At 34.7% G+C, this 21,084-nt stretch overlaps 1 protein-coding gene across 11 annotated transcripts in view; it reads left to right on the forward strand.

The window, feature by feature from the left end:
* Positions 1–21,084, forward strand: part of TUT4 (terminal uridylyl transferase 4) — a 125,140-nt gene that overhangs the window by 43,511 nt on the left and 60,545 nt on the right. For all 11 annotated transcript variants that reach the window (XR_010410940.1, XM_045897693.3, XM_045897689.3 and 8 more), the window contains exons 3-6: positions 3,626–3,789; positions 9,040–9,156; positions 18,488–18,665; positions 20,607–20,695. Coding sequence is in view for 10 of the 11 variants with exons in the window: in XM_045897693.3 (XP_045753649.1) it covers positions 3,626–3,789; positions 9,040–9,156; positions 18,488–18,665; positions 20,607–20,695 (548 nt within the window). In the remaining variant the exon portion in view is untranslated. The remainder of the gene's footprint in view (positions 1–3,625; positions 3,790–9,039; positions 9,157–18,487; positions 18,666–20,606; positions 20,696–21,084) is intronic.

Genomic DNA, 21,084 nt, shown 5'->3' on the forward strand with positions numbered 1-21,084 from the left:
GCTCTAATCAGAAAACGACCCTGCTGGCACCTTGATCTTGGACTTTTCTGCTTCCAGAACTGTGAGAAAATAAATTCCTGTTGTTTAAGCCACCCAGTCTATGGTATTTTGTTATGGCAACTTGAGCTAAGACAGCTGAATTAATATTCTACTATATGGATATGCCACATTCCGTTTATCTGTTTATCAGTGAATGGACATTTGGGTCTTTTCCATCTTTGTTGTGAATGGTGCTGCTCTGAATATTCATGTACAGGTTTTTGTTTGAATACTTGTTTTCAACTCTTGTTTTGTGAGAGTATTAATATCTCATGGGGCTAGAGTTCTATGGAAAAAAGTTTGGGAAATTCTGTCTGATGTTATTTTATATTGATGTTGATTTCAGAAAATTAAATAATCCCATTTATTTCTGACTTTTAAAGAAAGATACGTAGCTTTCTATAATTATTTATATTGGCAGAAATGACAGTATTACAGGATTTGTTGATGTTAGTTGCCTTGTTGTGCTGGGCAAATTGTACATGCAAAAAAGAGAAGGTTAGAATATTGTTTTCTTGCTACTGTTCTTTATCATAAAATGTAGAAATAAAACTAGGATTTTGCCTTTTCTTTTACATTTCCATCATAAAAATGGTTACATAAGAACCTAATTATTTTTCCAAATACTAGGACATAATTGCAAATTGCTCATTGTGCATCAGTGTTTCCGACTGTAATTTAAAAATCAGTTAGCTAACCTAGCCATAATTCTGATGTGATTCAAACATTTTTTGTTTAAGAGTTTGCCATCTGATTCTAGAGACTTCAGAGGCATACCATTTCTTCTTTGTTTGAAAAATTAGTGCTATCAAAAGGTAGAACTGACTGTCATGGTTCTTATAGATGGTATGTAGTTAGTTTGGTTTTGAGGGTAGAGTGAGAGATCTTTTGGTTGTCTATGAGCATTTACTTTAAGCAGTGTTTTTAGATACATACAAATTATTTTATTCACACTTTTATTAAGTCTCACCTCTGGTCTAGGTATTAAAATATGAAAGTAAAAAGGTTAAATAAAACCTAGTCATTAGCATTAAGGAATCCATTGTCTAAAGTAGGAGATAGATAAATGAATACAAATTACATTATTATACAGTAATGTGAGAGATAATAGCAAGTGCTATGAGAATACAGTTGTATAGTTGAACAACACAGTTTTGAACTGCACAGGTACACTTATGTGGATTTTTGTGTGTGTGTGGATTTTTTTTTAATTTCTAAAAAATTTTAAAAAGGGCAGTGGGGTAAGAAAATAAAAATTAAAAAAATCTTTTTATATTTTTTTTAAGTAATCTCTATACCCAGTGTGGGGCTCAAACTTAAAACCCTGAGATCAGGGGTGCCTGGGTGGCTCAGTCGTTAAGTGTCTGCCTTCAGCCCGGTCGTGATCCCAGGGTCCTGGGATTGAGCCCTGCTTCGGGCTCCCTGCTCGGCGGGGAGCCTGCTTCTCCGAACTCTCCCACTCCCCCTGCTTGTGTTCCCTCTCTCACTGTCTCTCTCTCTGTCAAATAAATAAATAAAATCTTTAAAAAACAAAACAAAAACCCCTGAGATCAAGAGTCATACACTACAGACTGAGCCAGCCAGGAGCCCAATTTTTTTTTTTTAAATAAATACAGTATAGTAATATAAATGTATTTTCTTATGATTTCCTTCTTTCCTTCTTTCCTTCTTTCCTTCTTTCCTCCCTCCCTCCCTCCCTCCCTCCCTCCCTCCCTTCCTTCCTTCCTTCCTTCCTTCCTTCCTTCTGTTCGGGAGAGGGGGCAGAGAGGGAGGGAGGGAGGGATGGAGAGAACCTTAAGCAGGCTCCATGCCCAGTGCAGAGCCCAACAGAAGGCTCGATCTCAAGACCCTGAGATCATGACCTGAACTGAAATCAAGAGTTGGACACTTAACTGACGGAGCCACCCAGGCACCCCTCTTATGATTTTCTTAATACGAATTTCTTTTTTCTAGCTTACTTTAAGAATACAATATATAATATATATATAACGTACAAAATATGTGTCTGTCAACTGTTTGTTATTATTAAGGTCAACAATAGGCTATTAATAGTTAAGATTTGGGGCAGTAAAAAGTTATACGCAGATTTTGGCATCCCAAGCCCCAATATTATTCAAGTGTCAACTGTATAAAGAATATCGGACTGTCTTCTGAAACAGTGTAGGCTTAAGCTGAATTTTGCAGGACAGGTAAACATTACTAGCTGAAGTGAGGATGGCCTTGATCGTGGAAGGAACAGCATATGTAAAAGGCATTGATTCAACAGCCAGCCGCCCCATCCCTCACAGATCTGTACCTCTGAAACAAATAATACATTATGTTAAAAAAAGAGAAGAAGATAGCAGGAGGGGAAGAATGAACGGGGGGAAATTGGAGGGGGAGATGAACCATGAGAGATGATGGACTCTGAAAAACAAACTGAGGGTCCTAGAGGGGAGGGGTGTGGGAGGATGGGTTAGCCTGGTGATGGGTATTAAAGAGGACACGTTCTGCATGGAGCACTGGGTTTTATACGCAAATAATGAATCATGAAACACTACATCAAAAACTAATGATGTAATGTATGGTGATTAACATAACATCATAAAAAAAAATGAAAAAAAAAAGGCATTGAGACTTGAAGTAGCAATGATCCATTCTATCTAGCACATTTGGTATGAATGAAGTGAAAAGTGTTAAGGTAGGATATAAGGTTAGAGATACAGACACCTTAGCTCTCTTTCTTAAGGTCTTGATTTAAAATCTGAAGAGAAGTCTTCCCTGACTCCCATATCTAAAGTTAGTCTCCTTCTGAGTTACTTGCTTTTTTCCTTTACAGCACTTACTGTAACTTGGAATTATTATTCTGTTTACTGCCTTTATGAAGGCAAGGATGGCATGTATTAGGCTAGAGAGTTTAAACTTTATCCTGAACTCTTTGAAAGCCTTTAGGTATTTTAAGCAAGAGAATAATTTGATTGAATTTGTATTTTAAAAAAATCACACTGATAGTGGAACCTACTGTATGCCAGGTGTATAATGCTAGGTGCTGGAAATGAAAAGATGATAGCACACAGTCTGTGCCTTGAAAAGATTAAAATCCAGTTAGGCAGAGAAGCAAAGAAAAAATATTGATGTGGTAGGGATATCCATGAGTTCAGTGAAAGCAAAGAGGGAGGAGCTTGTGGTCTAGAGGATATATGTTCTTTTAGCTGCTCGTGTATAGTGATGAAGTCATTAAAGTGACTTTAGTGACTAATCTTTGGGACTTAAAATAGCTTTTTATCACATTTCATAGTTCAGAGATTTTACAAGATGGTTATGTTGTGTTAGCCTTGTGTAGTGAGTCTCAGTCATATTTATCTCTTGATAGGTTGGAAGAACAAGATAGGCATTTGACCCATGAAATAGATTTTTCTTTGTGAATTCTGATACCGTGTATATCTCTTACTTGTATTTTAAATAAGTATACCAACTTGTACAACTAAGGAAAGTATAAGGAAAGAATATTTTTCCTGTATGTGTATAAATTGATGTCTGTTTTCCATTAAAATTTTTTTTTAATTTATCAGTTCTGCTCATGGTAACTGATTGCTTCCTTTTCTAGGTAAAATGAAGAATGATGACTCTAATAAAGAAAATTCTTCAGAGATGGACTATTTAGAAAATGCTACTGTGATAGATGAATCTGCATTGACACCTGAGCAGAGGCTAGGCTTGAAACAAGCAGAAGAACGCTTAGAAAGAGATCACATCTTTCGACTTGAAAAAGTATACTATGTCATTTTAGTTATGTGGAGGAAGATGCATGTGTCATAACTTTTCTTTGCCAAGCACAGCTCTTTTTATCTTTTTTTATTGCTAAGGCAGAGATAGCATTCATTTTTCCTAATTTCCCTCTTTCCTTTCTTCTCTCCCTTTGTTCAGCAAATCCTTACATCTGTGAGTCTGACTTTGTTCATTCATTCCAGGGTCAAGAAACTATGGCCTACCGTCTTGTTTTTGCCTTTTGTATGTGTGCTTTGTGTTTTTAAAATTGTGTAAAATAAACCTAGCCCCTTGTTTTGTAAGCAAAATTGTATCGGTATATAGCCATGCCCATTTGTTTACCTATTGTCTATGGCTGCTTTTATGCTACCACGGCAGAGTTGAATTGAGTAATTAGTTGCTCCAGAGAACATTATAGCTTGCAAAGCATAAAATATTTACTGTTTACTACCAAAGCATAAGATATTTACCCAAATATTACTTTGTCCCTTTACAGAAGTTTGCTGACCTCTGATTTATTCACTCATCAATAGATACTGAGTGCCTGTTATGTTCTAGGTACTATGATTGGCACTGGGATATATTGATGAAAATGGCAGTTGGTGAATTAGAAGTCCATTCGGAGTGACAAATTAGCAAATATTATGTGATATACTACACTTTCTCCTTTTCTCCTTGGTTTTCTCCTACCCTTTCCTCTTCTGTCTCCCATATTTACTGAGTATCTCCTATGTATTAAGAATTGTTTTAGCTGTTAGTATCTTATTCCTGTGTGCTAATTAAATTCTTAACCTAGAAATACACATTCCTAGCCTTAATAAAAACATTGCTAGATATTGAAGGAATGACTCATAAATCAATCTGTTTACAAATAGATACTTGGGATATTTGTGAGCATGTATACAAGGAAATATAGGTCATCATTCTTGATAAATAAGAAAGGAAGAAAGAAATGGTATAATTTTGTAGAGTTTAGAAAAATGAGGTAATATCTAAATTTAAGAGGCAATCCTGAGTTATTAATAGAACTTACGACAGAGTAGTCACCCTATTAAAATAGAAAGGAATATCAAGAGGTAGAGAGAATTTAGGTTGTGTAGCTAGTCTCCCAAGGTTCTAGTTAGAAGGAAGTCTTTTTTGCAATTTGCTCTTTTACTTAGTTTTCACTTTCCTCCCTTTCTCTTCCCTAAGTCTGGAATTAGTAGCTATTCTGGATCTGTTAAGATAAATATTGAATGCTTTTCGTGTGCCATGATCTGGTGATAAGAAGTTGAATTGGGGCATGTGTGGCATTATTAAAAACATGTTACTGCTTTTCTAGGAGTTTACTAATTAGAGAAAAGCATGTAAGCAAACAACAGTAATAATAACAGTATTGTTTGAAATTTTAGACAAAAAAGTGACCAACTTGAGTGGGGTTATAGAGGCATCAATTTGGAGAATGCTTTATAAGGAGGTGACATTGGAACTGAGTCTGAAGGAGTAGCTGTAGGAGTTGACTAGGTGAATTGGGGAAGTCTGGTACAGGTGAATTATATGGCATGTATAAAGGAAATGTGAAAAAATGTGTTTTAAAAAAATAAGGGGACAGGATGGGATAGGATATGAAGCAGGAAAGATCAGTTCTTGGGAGAAGAAAGAAATTAGGGTGGAACGGATATTTGATGGTGGTAGGAAAGAATGGCCAGGGGTAAAAGAAAAGCTTTAGAAGCATGGAAAACATTTTGCTGTTTGAATTTATTTGAATTTAAGCAGCAATGATATAAAATGAGTGTGCCAGTACTAGCATAGATGTCTATAATCTCTTTTCTTTCTGGCACTTCTTTGTTTCTTATGTCCTCCAAAACCTCTTATTTTCAGTTTAGTGTACTCTTAATTAACATTTTTCTTTACCAACTTATTAGACATTCATTAAGAATATTCTTAACTACTTGCTTTTGATTTTTTTCAGTCCTTGGGTTCACAGTGTACCCATAGATTATCTGACTGATGAGTAAAGATGTAGATTTTTAAACTGTACCAAAGAAGGACTGAATCCAAGCTATTAGATCAGAAGGATAAATTTCCCTATAGTTAGTGTTAAATATTGACTAGGAAATACTTAGAATTTCTGTGCCCAGCAATCTTTATTCTGGCTGGTTTGCAGAAACTTTAAAGAAGGTTTATTAGTGTGTGTGTTTTAATAGTAAAATAAAATACAACTATATAATGAAGGAATTTTAAAACACTTTTCATGTGTCTCTTCTGTGAAACTAGAAGCTTTATGATGTCATGAGAACATTTTTGTCCTATTTGCTATTGTGCTTAATATAGTACCTTGCACGTAGTAGTTGGTTAATAATTAGAGGTAGTTTGCTTAGTGGTTAAGTGTGTAGGTTTTGGAGTCAGTGGGTCTACCTCTGCCACTTACTGGTTGGATAACATTAGATAAGTTATTTAATAACTCTTTAAACCTCAGTTTCTTCATCATTATAATTGAGTTGATAAAAATAACACCTAGCTCATTGACTGTTACAAGGATTAAATACAATAATACAAGTAAAAGTTTTTGCATAGTGTCTGGTGTATATTAAGTGGTAAAGATCAGCTACTTGTAGAATTGAATTATTTTACCAGGTAGAGCAATTTTTATTATTTCATTTTAAGGTTATAGAAGCAGTTTTCAGTGTTAGAGATTTAATCCAAGGTCAATTGAGATGTCATCTCAAGCCTTCTCACTCCCCATTCATGTTAAAACAAACTTTTCTTACAGAAAGAATCTAGACAATCCTTGTCTGCTAATATTTTACAATTGAAAAACTTGTATGATGAGTGATTTCTTGACTCCTTTAGCGACCTCATCAATATGCATAGCTTTAGGTGTTGTGTATTTATGTTTTCAACTCCTGAATCCGAACCTTGCTACTTTCACCACTCTTCTTGAACCAGGCCAACATCATCTCTTTTCTAGATCATTGCAGTATGCTCATAATGGCAATAAGCTCTTTCTGCTTCTATTCTTAAAGGAATTAGGAAGGCAAGCAATCCTTTTAAAATATAGATTAAAACTTAATTCTCTGCTCAAAAACCTTTAGTGTCTTCCCCTCACACTTGGAATAAAAACCAGAGTTCTTTTAAGGGGCCCTGCGACCTGGCCCTCTTTACCACTCAGTGCCAGTCATATATTAGACTTTTTGCAGTTTCTCAGACATATTAGCATATTCCTGCCTCAGGGCCTTAGCATTAACATTTCCTTCTACTTGGAATGTCTCTTCCCAAATACCCACTTAGCTTAATCCTTCACTTCCTTTAAATTATTTTATCAGTAAGGTCTTAAGTGATGATCCTTTTTTAAAAAGTAGTTAACACCCCTGCACCCTATTCGTATTTATTTGTGCATTTCTTTATTTATTACATGTCTCTGTATACTAGAAGTAGATTGTGAGGAAGTAGATTGTTTGTTTTGTTTATGCTATATATCCCTACTTCTAGACAAATGTTTGACATACGTTATGAGCTCAGAAAATATTTAGGGAATTAAGTACTAGTTGTGGTTGGAAACTAAGAGGTAGGAGTCTCTGCAAGGGCTTAAATTCATTCCCCAATAAGGAGAGATTTGAAAGAGTTTTTTATGGTTTTTTGTTTTTTAAGTTTTTATTTAAATTCCAGTTAGTTTAATATACAGTGTAATATTAGTTTCAGGTGTACCATAGAACCATTCAGCACTTCCATATACCACCAGGTGCTTATCACAAGTGTACTCCTTGATCCCCATCACCTATTTAACCCAGCCCCTCACCCACCTATCTTCTGGTAACAGTCAGTTTGTTCTCTTGATAAATTTGGCTTCTTAGTTTGCCTCTTTCTCTTTTTTTCCTTTGCTTATTTGTTTTGTTTCTTAAGTTCCGCATATGAGTGATATCATACGATATTTGTCTTTGACCTCTTTCGCTTAGCGTAATATTCTCTAGCTCCATCCACGTCATTGCAAATGGTGAAAGAATTTTTATACTACAAATTGAAATGACTGGATTGAACTGAATTTTCCTTTTTGCTTGTTGTTTTGGACAATTATTTAATTTTTGAGATTTAGTTGCTTTGCCAGTAAAATAGGGAATCATTATAGGTTGTAAGGTTATACATACTTTATAAATAATGGCTATATTTATTTTTAGTCTGTGGTAGGACTGTTGCTAAATTTGGGGCATGTTTCCATTTAAAGAAAATCATAGTATTATGAAGTTAGAGAATCTTTTTGTCAAGAGTTGCAGGCTATTGAAGATCAATCTGAAATAAAAATTTAAGCATTGCTGTAATTTCAGAAATTGCAGTATAATGCACTAGAAATCATGTTTGAAAATTCAATGTGTATTTATTGTGTTTCTGTAATTTTTCATTGTGTAATCATATGGGTAGAGTTGGCTTTGGATTCAGATATACATGAATTTAAATTCAGCATCTCCTACTTAATATTATATCTTTGTGAAAGTTATAGGCTGTATGAGCTTTTGTTTTCACATCTAGAGAATGAAAATAATAGCAATCTAATTGGATTATTAAAGGTATTAAAATGACATTGTATATGAAGCACCTAACATAGTGCCTAGCACCTAACAGGCACTTTGGAAATAGTAAGGTTTTTTTTTTTTTTTTTTTTTATTTCAAGAACAGATTTATAGTATATGTGCTGCCGAAGCGAGCACTCAAGAACAGATTTATAAAGTATGACTAAAGTACTATGATAATTCTTGTGTGTCAGAATTGTTTCCTTTATAATAGTTACTTCAAGAGATTATCCATTTATTCCCATGAGATTGTGATTGAGTATGTTTTCAGAACTCAGCTTTTGGAATTTTCTTCCATATTCTCAACTCATATTCTTTTAAAATCTTTTTGAGGGTGGATTTTATTTTTTATAGTAATCAAAAAGACAAAGTTTGAAGCCGGTTTTGGGGAGAGCATTGGAATAAGACTAAGTAATAAGACTGCCTTTCTTATCCTACATTGGATTCTAAGGACTGTATTATATTAGATAAGTACCAAACATTTAACATTATAATGGTGGTGTTTGAAATGAGTATATGATCTTCTGTGGTGTCTATTTTGAAAAGGACAATTATCTTTTGGGGATATAAGTACTGATTGTTTATTAAAAATTTATTCCTTTAATGCTTGTTTTTGTTTCTTACATTTATGTAATTATGTCAGTCACATATATAGTCATATATTTACTTCTCTGTTTTCTGAAAAAATGCATTTTTTTTAACTTTTCAGCGCTCACCAGAATATACCAATTGCCGATATCTATGCAAACTTTGCTTAATTCACATTGAAAACATCCAGGGAGCTCATAAACATATAAAGGAGAAACGACATAAGAAAAATATTTTGGTGAGTTCTTTTTACAAAATATTTTATTTTTCGAATGGTAAAACTATATGAAATATTTATTTATGAAACAAAAATGGGTTATTTGTCCTGTCTTAACATTAGTAACTGAAGTGATAGCATTAAAAGCTGTGATTGCCTTTCTTATCTTAGGTGGTCAGGAGGGGAACTTTTTCAGAGACCAGTCTGTTCATATTAAAGTATGTTGATTCTTAAACTTAAAACTGTCAGATAGTGGTGCCTGGCCGGCTCAGTTGGTAGAACATGTGATTCTTGATCTCTGGGTTGTAAGTTCAAGCCCCATGTTGGGTGTAGAGATTACTTAAAAATAAAATCTTAATTAAAAAAAAGAAACTGTTAAATACAATTAGTCCAACTGGTATTTATTGAGTTTTTATGTGCTAGATCTAGTCAGTGGTGAATAAGATAGTTGTGGTTCCTACCCTCAGAGTTTCTAAAGTATTGGTGAAGGTATACACTGAAAAAGAACTTAAGTATATTGAGTTTTATTAAAGGGAGAAATGTGCTAAGGAAGTGTACAAGGATATTTTACTTAATCTGCAACAAAGACATTTCTCTGAGAAAGTGACATTTGAGCTGAACTTTGAAGTAGTAGTTTAAAATTAAGGCAAAAAGGTGCCTGAGTGGCTCAGTCAATTGAACATCTGGCTCTTGGTTTCGGCTTAGGTCATGATCTTATGGGTCATGTAACTGAGCGCGAGTCAGTTCTGAGCTCAGCAGGGAATCTGCTTGAAAGTTTCTCCCCCTGTCCCTCACCCCACTTGTGCTTTTGTGCTCTCTCAAAATGAATAGGTGGATCTTTAAAAAAAAAAAAAAAAGGCAAAAAGGTGAATGATGACATGGCATATGAGGAACAGAAAGAGTCTATTATGACTGGGGCAAAGAGAGATAGGAGGAAAATGATGTGAGATAAAGCTATAGAAGTCCAGACCATGCAGGACCTTATAATCTAGACTTTGGGAATTCATAATTTTTCAGTTATTTTTATTAGAACATTTCATAGACATAGATATGAATAATTTTTAAAAAAGATTTTATTTATTTATTTGACAGAGAGACACAGAGAGGGAACACAAGCAAGGGGAGTACGAGAGGGAGAAGCAGGTTTCCCATGGAGCAGGGAGCCTGATGTGGGGCTCGATCCCAGGACCCTGGGATCATGACCTGAGCCGAAGGCAGATGCTTAATGACTGAGCCACTCAGGCGCCCCTGAATAATGTGTTTTAAAAAAATTATTACTATTTTAGCTATTTAAGTTTTTCTTTTCCAAAGTGGTAATATATATATATTTTAAAGATGTGTTTATTTATTTTAGAGAGAGAGAGCACAAGTGGGAGGGGCAGAGGGAGAGGGAGAGGGAGAGAGAATCCCAAGCAGACTCCGTGCTGAGTGCAGAGGTCTGTCCCACAACCCCAAGATCACAACCTGAGCCAAAACCGAGAGTCGGATGCTCAACCGAGTGTGCCACCTAGGCACCCCTCAAAGTGATAATAGTAATACTATATAATCTTCTGCTTATGTCTAAGTGTCTGCATTTTCTCTGAGAAATATTCTTTTACCAGACCTTCCCAACAAGTCTGGATTAGGTATTCCTTCTCTGTGCTTGCAGAGCTGCTTGATCAGAAAACTGGATATATTGTATTGTGCATTTCTGCTTTCTCTCCTCTTCTAGACTTCAGTATTCTAGAGGGCAGGTTTTATTTCTTATTTATTTTTGTTTCTGTATTGGTTAGGACAGTGTCTGACACACAGTAGGTGCTCAATATGTCTTACTTGAAAAAAATGAATGCATTGAAGAAAATCAGGAACTCAGAAGGAAGAGAAATTAAAATTTTGTCAGCATGTTATTTCGATTTAATTAGAACTTCAGAAGATTTAATAGAACAAAGATAGAGTTGGTAGTTTATGAGATAATAACTGAGATATTTCAAGAAATTTTGAATGATGCTAATCATTAATTCCAGGAAGCTCAGGGAATTCCAAACAGGAAACTTACAAAGAAAACCAAAGACATTATATACATTTTAAGGAAATTTTAGGACATTACAAAAAAACTAACAAAAAAACTTAAAAGCAGCTGTATTAGATTTCTGCTTTTGTTGAAGTTGTAATAATAAGGACTAGATTTACCCTTACTCTTGAGTAAACCAAAGGAAAAAAAAAGGATAAAAATAGCTAACAATGGTTTTGAGGCAGCGAATGGAAATCAAATGAGATTAGCTCAATGATGACTCTAGTTTGAGAGTTTCCATACTGCATTATAGGAAGGGGAGACCAGTGCACTCCCAGAGTTGAGGAGATGAACTTGAGTCCAGGGAATCCAGGGTGTCTAGAGTTTGTAGGACAGAATAACAAAAAAGAGAAAGCTATACAGAAAGAAATCCATAGACAGCTCCCTCAGAGTATTCAGCACAGTACTGATTGGTACATGCATGCGAGGAAGCTGCCTGAAGCCAGGGAGAGAATCATCTAAGGAATTAGAATAGTGCTTGATGCTTACATAGGGCTGAGAATAGTAGTTTACCACTATTCAGACTAGAAAACTCATACTTCATGGGCATTGGATAGAGTACCCAGAAGGATCTTGTTTTAAGAGTGGGGAATATATAGAAACTAAATGCAGTCTGATCCCAGCTAAAGATTTTTTAAAAGGATTTTATTTGAGAGGGGGAGAGAGAGAGAGCATGAATGGGGAGGGGGAGAGGGACAGAGGGAGTGGGAAAAGCAGACTCCCTGCTGAGCAGGGAACCTGACATAGGGCCCAATACCAGGACCCTGAGATCATGACCTGAGCCAAAGGCAGAAGCTTAACTGATTGAGCCACCCAGGCTACCCCCAACTAAAGAATTGTAAAGGCAAGACCCAAAAGGACAGTTTTCAGGGTTTAATGTTGTTACAGAACAAAGCTTGAGGGTATTTATAGAAATACAAAATATCTATCACCACAAAAAGGTTCACATTGTCTGGCATTCAAAGATTATAAGGCATACAACAAAGCAGGAAAATACATACCACGATGAGGAGAAAAATCAGCCAATCAAAACTACCTTGAATTGACACAAGAGAATTAGCAGAGGAGGACATCAAGGCAGTTAACTATATTCCTGATATTCCTTTTTTTTTTTTTTTTATTTATATTCCTGATATTCCAAAAATCAAATAGAGACATGGAAGTTATAAAAAAGATTAAAACTGAACTTACAGGAATGAAAACTACAGTATCTAAAATGAAAAATACACTGAGTAGGACTAATGGTAGATCAGACCTTACAAAAGAAAAGGTTAGTGAACTTGAACATATAGCAATGGAAACCATCCAAAATGAGACGGAAAGAAAAAAAGAACTTGGAAAAAAAAAAGAAAGAAAAGGTTACTTTTGATCTCTGGGATACTTGATAATATGTACCAGTTCTACACATCTTCCAGGACACTGAAGAGGAGGAATGCTTCCTAATTTCAGTCCATGAGTCCCACATTACTCTGATACCAAAACCAGAAAAAGACAATACAATAAAGGAAAACTTCAGGCTATATTTCTCATGAATTTTAATGCAAAAATTCTATACATTATTTTAGCAAATTGAATCTAACAATAAAATTAAGGAAGAAATACATTATGATCAAGTGGGGCTTTATTCCAGGAGGGCAGTGTTGGTTTAGAAAACCAATCACTGTAATTTATCATATTAACAAACCAAAAAATACTTTCAGTAGATGCTGAAAAAGCTTTTTTTTTTTAACTAGGCTCCACTCTGAGTGTGGAGTCCAACATGGGGCTTGAACTCACGACCCTGAGATCAAGACCTGAGCTAAGATCAAGAGTTCAACCATATTATAGTATGTATCAGAATTCCCTTCCTTTTAATGTTGAATAATAGCTCATTTTATGTATATACCAAGTTTTGTGTATCCATTTATCCATCCATCCATTCATATTTAGGTTGTTTCTACTTTTTGGGTATTGTGAATGATGTTGGTATCAACATTGGTAGAGGAAATACTTGTTCGATTTTCTGCTTTCATTTCTTTTGTGTATAAACCCAGAAGTGGAATTGCTGGACCAAATGGTAAATATATGTTACATTTTTTGAGGAATTGCCATGCTATTTTCCACAGTGGCTACATCGTTTTACATTCCCACTAGCAATGCACAAGGGTTCAGTTTCTCCACATTTATAAAAACTCTTGCATTTTTCTTTTGTTTTGTTTTGATAATAGTTATCTTAATGTGAATTGGTATCTCATTGTCCTTTTGATTTGTATTTTCCCAGTGATTAGTGAGGTTGAGTACCTTTTCATGTACTTAACTGCCCATTTGTATTTGGAGAAATGTCTTTTCAAGTCCTTTGACCACTTTTGAATTGGGTTTTCTTGTTCACAGTTTTAGAGGAGTTTTTTTTATGTTCTGGATACTAATCCCTTATCCTATATGCGATTTGCAAATATTTTCTCCTATTCTGTGGGTTGCCTTTTTACTCTGTTAGTAGTGTTGTTTGATGCATGGGAGTCTAATTTTTTTTAAGATTTTATTTATTTATTATTAGTGAGACAGCACGAGCAAGCATGAGTAGGGGAAGGGAAAGAGGGAAAGAGAATCTCAAGCAGACTCTGAGCTGAGCTTGGAGCCTGATGTGGGGCTCGATCCCATGACCCTGAGATCATGATCTGAGCCGAAATCAAGAGTTGGATGCTTAACCACCTGAGCCACCCAGAAGTTTAATTTTCATAAATTCCAATTTGTGTGATTTTTCTTTTGTTGTCTGTGGTTTTTTTTTGTTTCGTACGCAAGAAGTCATTGCCAATGATTTTCTCTTCTGTTTTCTTCTAAGAGTTTTATAATTCTTCTCTTACATTTAGGTCTTTGATCCATTTTGAGTTAATTTTTATATATGGTGTAAGATAAGGGTCCATTTTGCATATGGGTATCCAGTTTTCCTAGCACCATTTGTTGAAAAGACAGTCCATTTGCCATTGAATGGTTTTGACACCCTTATTAAAAATCATTTGACCATATATATGAGTGTCTGTTTCTTGGTTATGTGTTTTATTCTGTTGGCCTGTACATCTGTCTTTATGCTAGTACCATACTGTCTTGATTACTGTGGCTCTGCATAGTAAGTTTCAAAACCAGGAAATGTGAATTTCTAACTGTTCTTTTTCAAGATTGTTTTGGTTATTTTGGGTTCCTTGAGATTCCATGTGAATTTTAGGATCAGTTTTCCTATTTCTGCAAAAAAATTAAAGGGATTTTGATGGGATTGCTTTGAACCTGTGGATTCCTTTGAGTAGTATTGACATCTTAACAATATTAAGCCTGCCAATCCATGAACATGGGATGTCTTTCTGTTTATTCATGTCTTCTTTCATTTCTTTAAGCAGTGTTCTGTTTTCAGTGTACAAGTCATTCATCTCTTTGATTAAGTTAATTTCTAAGTATTTTATTTAGATTGTTTGTTGTTAGTGTATAGAAATGCAACTGATTTTTGTTTGTTGATGTGTATCCTGCTACTTTACTGAATTTGTTCATTAGTTCTAACAGTTTTTTTGCATCTTCAGGGTTTTTTTACATGTTAGATTATTATCTGTGAATAGAGATAATTTTATTTCTTCCTGTCCAGGTTAATTGCCTTTTATTTCTTTTTCTGGCTAACACTTCTAATATGTTGAATAGAAGTGGTGAAAATGGGCATTCTTGACTTGTTTTACTGATCTTAGAGAAAAAGCTTTCAGCCTTTAACCACTGAGTATAATGTTAGCTGTGGGTTTTTCAAATAGGTCTTTATTATCTGGAGGTAGTTTCTTTTTATTCCTAGTTGGTGAGTGTTTTTGTTTGTTTGTTTTTTGTTTTGTTTTGTTTTTTTTACCACAAAAGGGTGTTAAATTTTGTTGAATACTTTTTATGCATTGATCAAGATAATCAAGTCATTTTTTTTCTCTCATTTTGTTAAGGTGATTACATTGATTGATTATTGTATGTTGAACCATTCTTGCATTCCAGGAATAAATTGTACTTGTCATGGTGTATAATCTATTTAATATTTTGCCGAATTTGGTTTGCTGGTATTCTGTTGAGGATTTATTGAAAGTTTTAAAGTAGGAGACTAACTGGTGGAAGTAAGGGGAATAGGAAAAAGGACCAAAGGCTGGAAATAGGAGACTCATTAGGAGACTCTTGCTTCTTGGGCACGTTTTCCTAGCCTAAACTGATTCTTTCCAGAACTTTCCAGAACTTACCTCATCTCAGCAGAAGGCACCACCATTTATTTACTCAGTTGTCTAGGACAAGCACCTTTGATTTATCCCTCTCATTTACACCCCACATTCAAACTATTAATAAATTCTATAGAATTTACTTTCAAAACATTTTGTATTCCGGGGCGCCTGGGTGGCTCAGTTGTTAAGTGTCTGCCTTCGGCTCAGGTCATGATCCCAGGATCCTGGGATTGAGCCCTGCATTGGGCTCCCTGATCGGCGGGAAGCCTGCTTCTCCCTCTCCCACTCCCCCTACTTGTGTTCCCTCTCTTGCTGTGTCTTTCTCTGTCAAATAAATAAATAAAATCTTAACAAACAAACAAACAAACAAAAACATTGTGTATTCCAAATTTAGTCATTTGTCATACACTCGGCTCTTTCTGGTTTTTTTTTTTTTTTTTTTTTTTTTTGGTAATCTTTACGCCCAATGTGGGGCTCAAACTTATGACCTTGAGGTCCGAGTTGCATGCTCTACTGACTGAGCCAACCAAGCACTCCTACTCTTTCTGTTTTAGTCTATGCTACCACCGTCTTTCACCTGGACTACTTCCACCTTAGCCCTCCTTCCTGCCCCCATACAGTCTATTATTCTTCATTTATCAGCCAGGATTGCTCTTTTAAAATATGTCATATCATGTTACTTTCTGCTCATAGCCCTTCTTTGGCTTCCCAACTTAGAATAAAATGTAAGTCCTTATCAAGTTTCATAAGGTCATACGATATTTGGCTTCTAGTTAACTTTTCAACCTCATCATCTTCCAATCACCCCTTTGTTAACCCTTTAGCCACACTGATCTCTTCAAATAACATTAGGTACTTTCTTGCCTCCCAAGTCTCTGCATTTACTGTTCTCTGTCTCTGGAATGCTCTTCCCCCAGAAATTTAAATGTCTCTCTCTTTCATTTTTAGGTTTCTGCTAAACATTACTTGTTTAGAGGGGCCTTCTTTGTCCACTGTATTCTAAAATAATAACCCTTGCCCATCAGTCTGAAGTCTTACCCTGTTTGATTTTTTTCATAGCTTTACCTGACCTGATAGTATACATTTATTTATCTGTTGTCTATTATCTCTGTCATACTTACGATAGGATGTATGAGGATGATCAATGATAGGAGGATATCAGTGAGATTGTTAGATGGAACAGTATTCTAAAGGAAGTAGGATAGGCTTATTAATAATGTAGGTAGAGGACTATGTTCATTTATTGTTTCTTATCTTTTTATTTCCATAACAATCTAGCAATATAGTTCAGAGAATTTTTTGGTAGTTCTGCATATATAAAATAGTTGTGTTGCTTGTTAATCTTATATAATTTTTTTAATTTTTAATTAAGTGTGTAGCTATTAATACCTTGGATGAATCCTAAAAAAATATACCTGAAAACTTTAGACATTCAAGATTTAGATTATAATTAAGATTGCAGAAATATTCACAGAAACTTATAAAAATGAGGTTGTCTTACCCCCATGTTACCTAAGATACAGGTAAACTTTATGTTGAGACTGAATATGGTAACAATGAATAAAAGTAGAAATAGACCAAAGTCTTTGTTTAACTATATTGTGGGGGGTAGAGAAGAGAGAATAAACTACTTTTGATTTTTAGATCTGTTGGGAGCTACATGTCTCAAAAAATAAGAGAATGTCTCTTGACTGAAATGTGGGGATAGAAAATGCCATTATTATAACATTAAAGAAATGGTATGGTCTCAGTTATGGTAAAAAAAATAAAGGAAGGGGCTCCTGAATGGCTCAGTTGGTTAAGTGTCTGACTTTTGATTTTGGCTCAGGTTATGATCTCAGGGTCCTGGGACTGAGTCCCACCTCAGGCTCCAGGGAGTCTTTCTCCCTCTGCCCTTACCCCTCTCTTGCTCACTCTCTCTCAAATGAATAAATAAAATCTTAAAAAAAAAAAAAAAAGGAAAGGAAATAGTATGATGTTAGATCATGGATGATTTTCTTTGTATTTTCTGTGTTTTATGTAGCTTTTGCAATTAGCATGTATTTTTTTTAAAAATCAGAATAAAAAAATTAATCTTTAAAAATCATTGTGTGGGGCGCCTGGGTGGCTCAGCCGTTAAGTGTTTGCCTTCGGCTCAGGTCATGATCCCAGGGTTCTGGGATCGAGCCCCGCATCGGGCTCCCTGCTCCACGGGGAAGCCTACTTCTCCCTCTCCCACTCCCCCTGCTTGTGTTCCCTCTCTTGCTTTGTCTCTCTCTGTCAAATAAATAAAATCTTAAAAAAAAAATCATTGTGTATATATAATATAGTTCGTCCCTCTTTAGATTTGGGTTTAAATTGGGTTTCAAACTTTTAGTAGAATCAAGGGTTTTGATTCTATATATGCTAAATATATGCTTAATATTTAAGCACATTTGGCTTAGCATTGGATAAAATGACAGAAATCAATTGTAAATGGTAGGCAGTATAACAAATGTGATGATGGTGATCTAGGATGTTTTCCTGTGACCATTTAAAACACAGATCAGAGAGGATTTAAGACTTTCTGCTACATCTAAAACAATCTCTTTGCTATAACAAAATTATCCACAAAATTATCAGCTAAGTGCTGTACTTAAAATATTTTGGCTTTGATGTAGCATTTCAGAATTTATGCAGACAGTAAAGTAGAACAAATTTTCTTTTCTTTTCTTTTTTTTTTTTTTAGATTTTATTTATTTATTCATGATAGACAGAGAGAGAGAGGGAGAAGCAGACTCCCAAGGAGCAGGGAGCCTGATGCGGGACTCGATCCCAGGACCCTGGGATCATGACCTGAGCCGAAGGCAGACGCTTAACCATCTGAGCCACCCAGGTGCCCCAAATTTTATTTTCTTAATGTTTAATAGGAACCTGCCCCAAAGGACCCCTCCATCTTCCAATACTTACAAAGGAAGGGATTTTTGTCTTGTTCTCTTCCATATCCTAGGTGTCTTGAATCAGGCACATAGAAGGTGAATATTTGTTGAGTTAATACATTTGTATAGTCTTTCTATCCTAAATGTAAGGACATTAAAATAGAAAAAAATGTTTACGTTGTTGTTAAATGTTACACTAATAGGAAAAACAGGAAGAAAGTGAGCTTCGTTCTCTGCCACCTCCTACCCCTGCCCACCTGGCTGCTTTAAGTGTTGCAGTTATTGAATTAGCAAAAGAACATGGAATAAAAGATGATGACCTCAGAGTCCGTCAGGAAATTGTGGAGGAAATGTCAAAGGTGATAACAACATTTTTACCAGGTAAAAATATACTTTATGTTTAATATTTAAAATAGTACAACTCTTCCCCTTGCTTCCTGTTGAACTTAGTGTAAATTTCTTAATGTTTTCATTTCTGTTTCTCTATCTTAAAAGCAGATGAATTTAATTATTTTAAAAGTGATTTTTTGGGGGAAATATTTCAGGAAAGGAAAATGAGTTATGACATAGCACAATTTTTGTAATAAAATTTTTAAAATGTCAGATACAGGAAAATTTCTTAAAGGTCATATATTTAATATTATATTAAATTATATTATTAATATTATTAAAATTATAGTATCTTTGACTTCTGAGTGGACATTTTAGTTATATTATTTTCAGTATATACATTCCAGCCAGTCACTTAATAAGATTCCTGTTGGCCTGATGTTGGGGAAAAATTAATTTGTTTAAGTGAGGTCATTAGAAGTAAAATCTGCACTTTTATTTCTTTTTGATTCTGCTCTTTCTTTACAGAAAGCTTATGTTTTTGGTGTAAGCACGAGTTGTGCCAGGTTTATTGTAGACATTTATATAAAGATTATATTTGTTTAGCTCCTGCTATTTTTTTTGCATCAGTATTTAATTTATGTCTATTAAATAAGACTTATTTCTCACCACCAAAGGGTATTGAACAGTTGACAAATTATAGTTTTATATAGAGCCATTGTGAGATTTATAAGAATGTAAAATTGAAATTTAAAAATGGAAAACAATTTGATTTCTCTTTATTACTTCTGTAATAATGCGGTTTTCTATGAAAAAACATTGAGTACTAATATAAATTGTATACAGAAATAATTTACTATTGGGCACCTGGCTGGCTCAGTTGGAAGAACGTGTGACTCTTGGATCTTCAGGTTGTGGATTAGAGCCGCACATGGGGTGTAGAGATTACTTAAATAACTTAAAAAAAAAAGATGCTTTAAAAAAAAGAAATAATTTACTATTTTAAGAATAGAAATGAAATTTTTATGATCTTAATGACTTCAGTGACTTTCAGACATTTTGTGAGCTTGAAAAGTAGACTTATATATATATGAATGAGTATGAGCTCACATTTTCTAAGAAACTGCACCTGGCCTGCCTGAGTAGTTCCAATCATGTTATTTTTCAACTTGCCCTCTGGTGAGATCCTTTTAAAATTTGCCTTATTATGATTTTTTTTTTTTTTAAGATTTTATTTATTTATTTGACAGAGAGAGACACAGCGAGAGAGGGAACACAAGCAGGGGGAGTGGGAGAGGAGAAGCAGGCTTCCTGCTGAGCAGGGAGCCCGATGCGGGGCTCGATCCCAGGACCCTGGGATCATGACCTGAGCCGAAGGCAGACGCTTAACGACTGAGCCACCCAGGCGCCCCGCCTTATTATGATTTTTGAAATAACATATTTAATAGTCTGAAAAAGATGTAGGTTGTATCTTACTATTCCTATATATTTTGTTTTGTGAACCCTTCAAAGCCACAGGATTTTGTTTCTTTGTTCAGGTGACTAGGCTTCTCTTTGTATTTTTAAAGAGCATTGGCATTGAATGTCTGTGATCCATTCACCATTTTAGTGCTCTCTCTTACATAAATATAAATATCTAAAAATAAATAAATGTAGTTTATGACAATAGCTGTACCTAGGTTAGTACATTCTTTACTGTTACAGATTAAATGTTAAACATACTTCTAGTCATTCCTAAATGAACTATTCTAAAATTTTGTTTAAACACTGGACTTTTATAAGTAATTTCTTCCTTTGTCCCTGAACCCCATAATTGAGAAACATTTTTATTATTTTGTTAGATAGGTTAGAAAGGATGTCATTCTTCTATAAATGTTATAATTAGAATTGGAAGACACAATTAAAATATATGCATTTTTCTACCATTGTTTTTTTAATTTTCCCCTATTTGCACTCTGTTTCATGCTTTGATATTTTTTCCTTTATTTCCAGAGTGTTCACTTAGGTTGTATGGCTCATCTCTGACTAAGTTTGCTCTGAAAAATAGTGATGTTAATATAGATATAAAATTTCCTCCCAGGGTAAGTAATTAGAAAAACCTTTTTCTATGTGATTCTTAACTAGTACTTGGTATTTTTTTAATTATCTTTTTAGAGAAGATGTAGGGGACTATAAAACTCTGGTTTGTAGAGTGTTACTATCGTAATTAAAGGTTGCTTTTGGAAACTATTAGGTGTTAGACATAGGTGGAATAAAGAAATAAGGGAGAGGAAGAAGAAAGCAGAGGAATGCAGTAAAAAACAAAGGAAAATGCTTATACATATTTGATTATGTTGAATAGTTACTGCTTGTAGTAGGCAGTATAGAAAGTGAAAAGAGCTTTGAAATCATACATCTGTGTTCAAATCTTGGCTGCAACGAGGAAGTTACTTGACCTTTCTGAGACTCAGTTTTTTAATTTCCAAAACAG

Source organism: Mirounga angustirostris, unplaced genomic scaffold (assembly GCF_029215605.1).
Source record: "Mirounga angustirostris isolate CCGP_5_RB_7025 unplaced genomic scaffold, mMirAng1.0.hap1 SCAF_4, whole genome shotgun sequence".
Lineage (NCBI taxonomy): Eukaryota > Metazoa > Chordata > Mammalia > Carnivora > Phocidae > Mirounga > Mirounga angustirostris.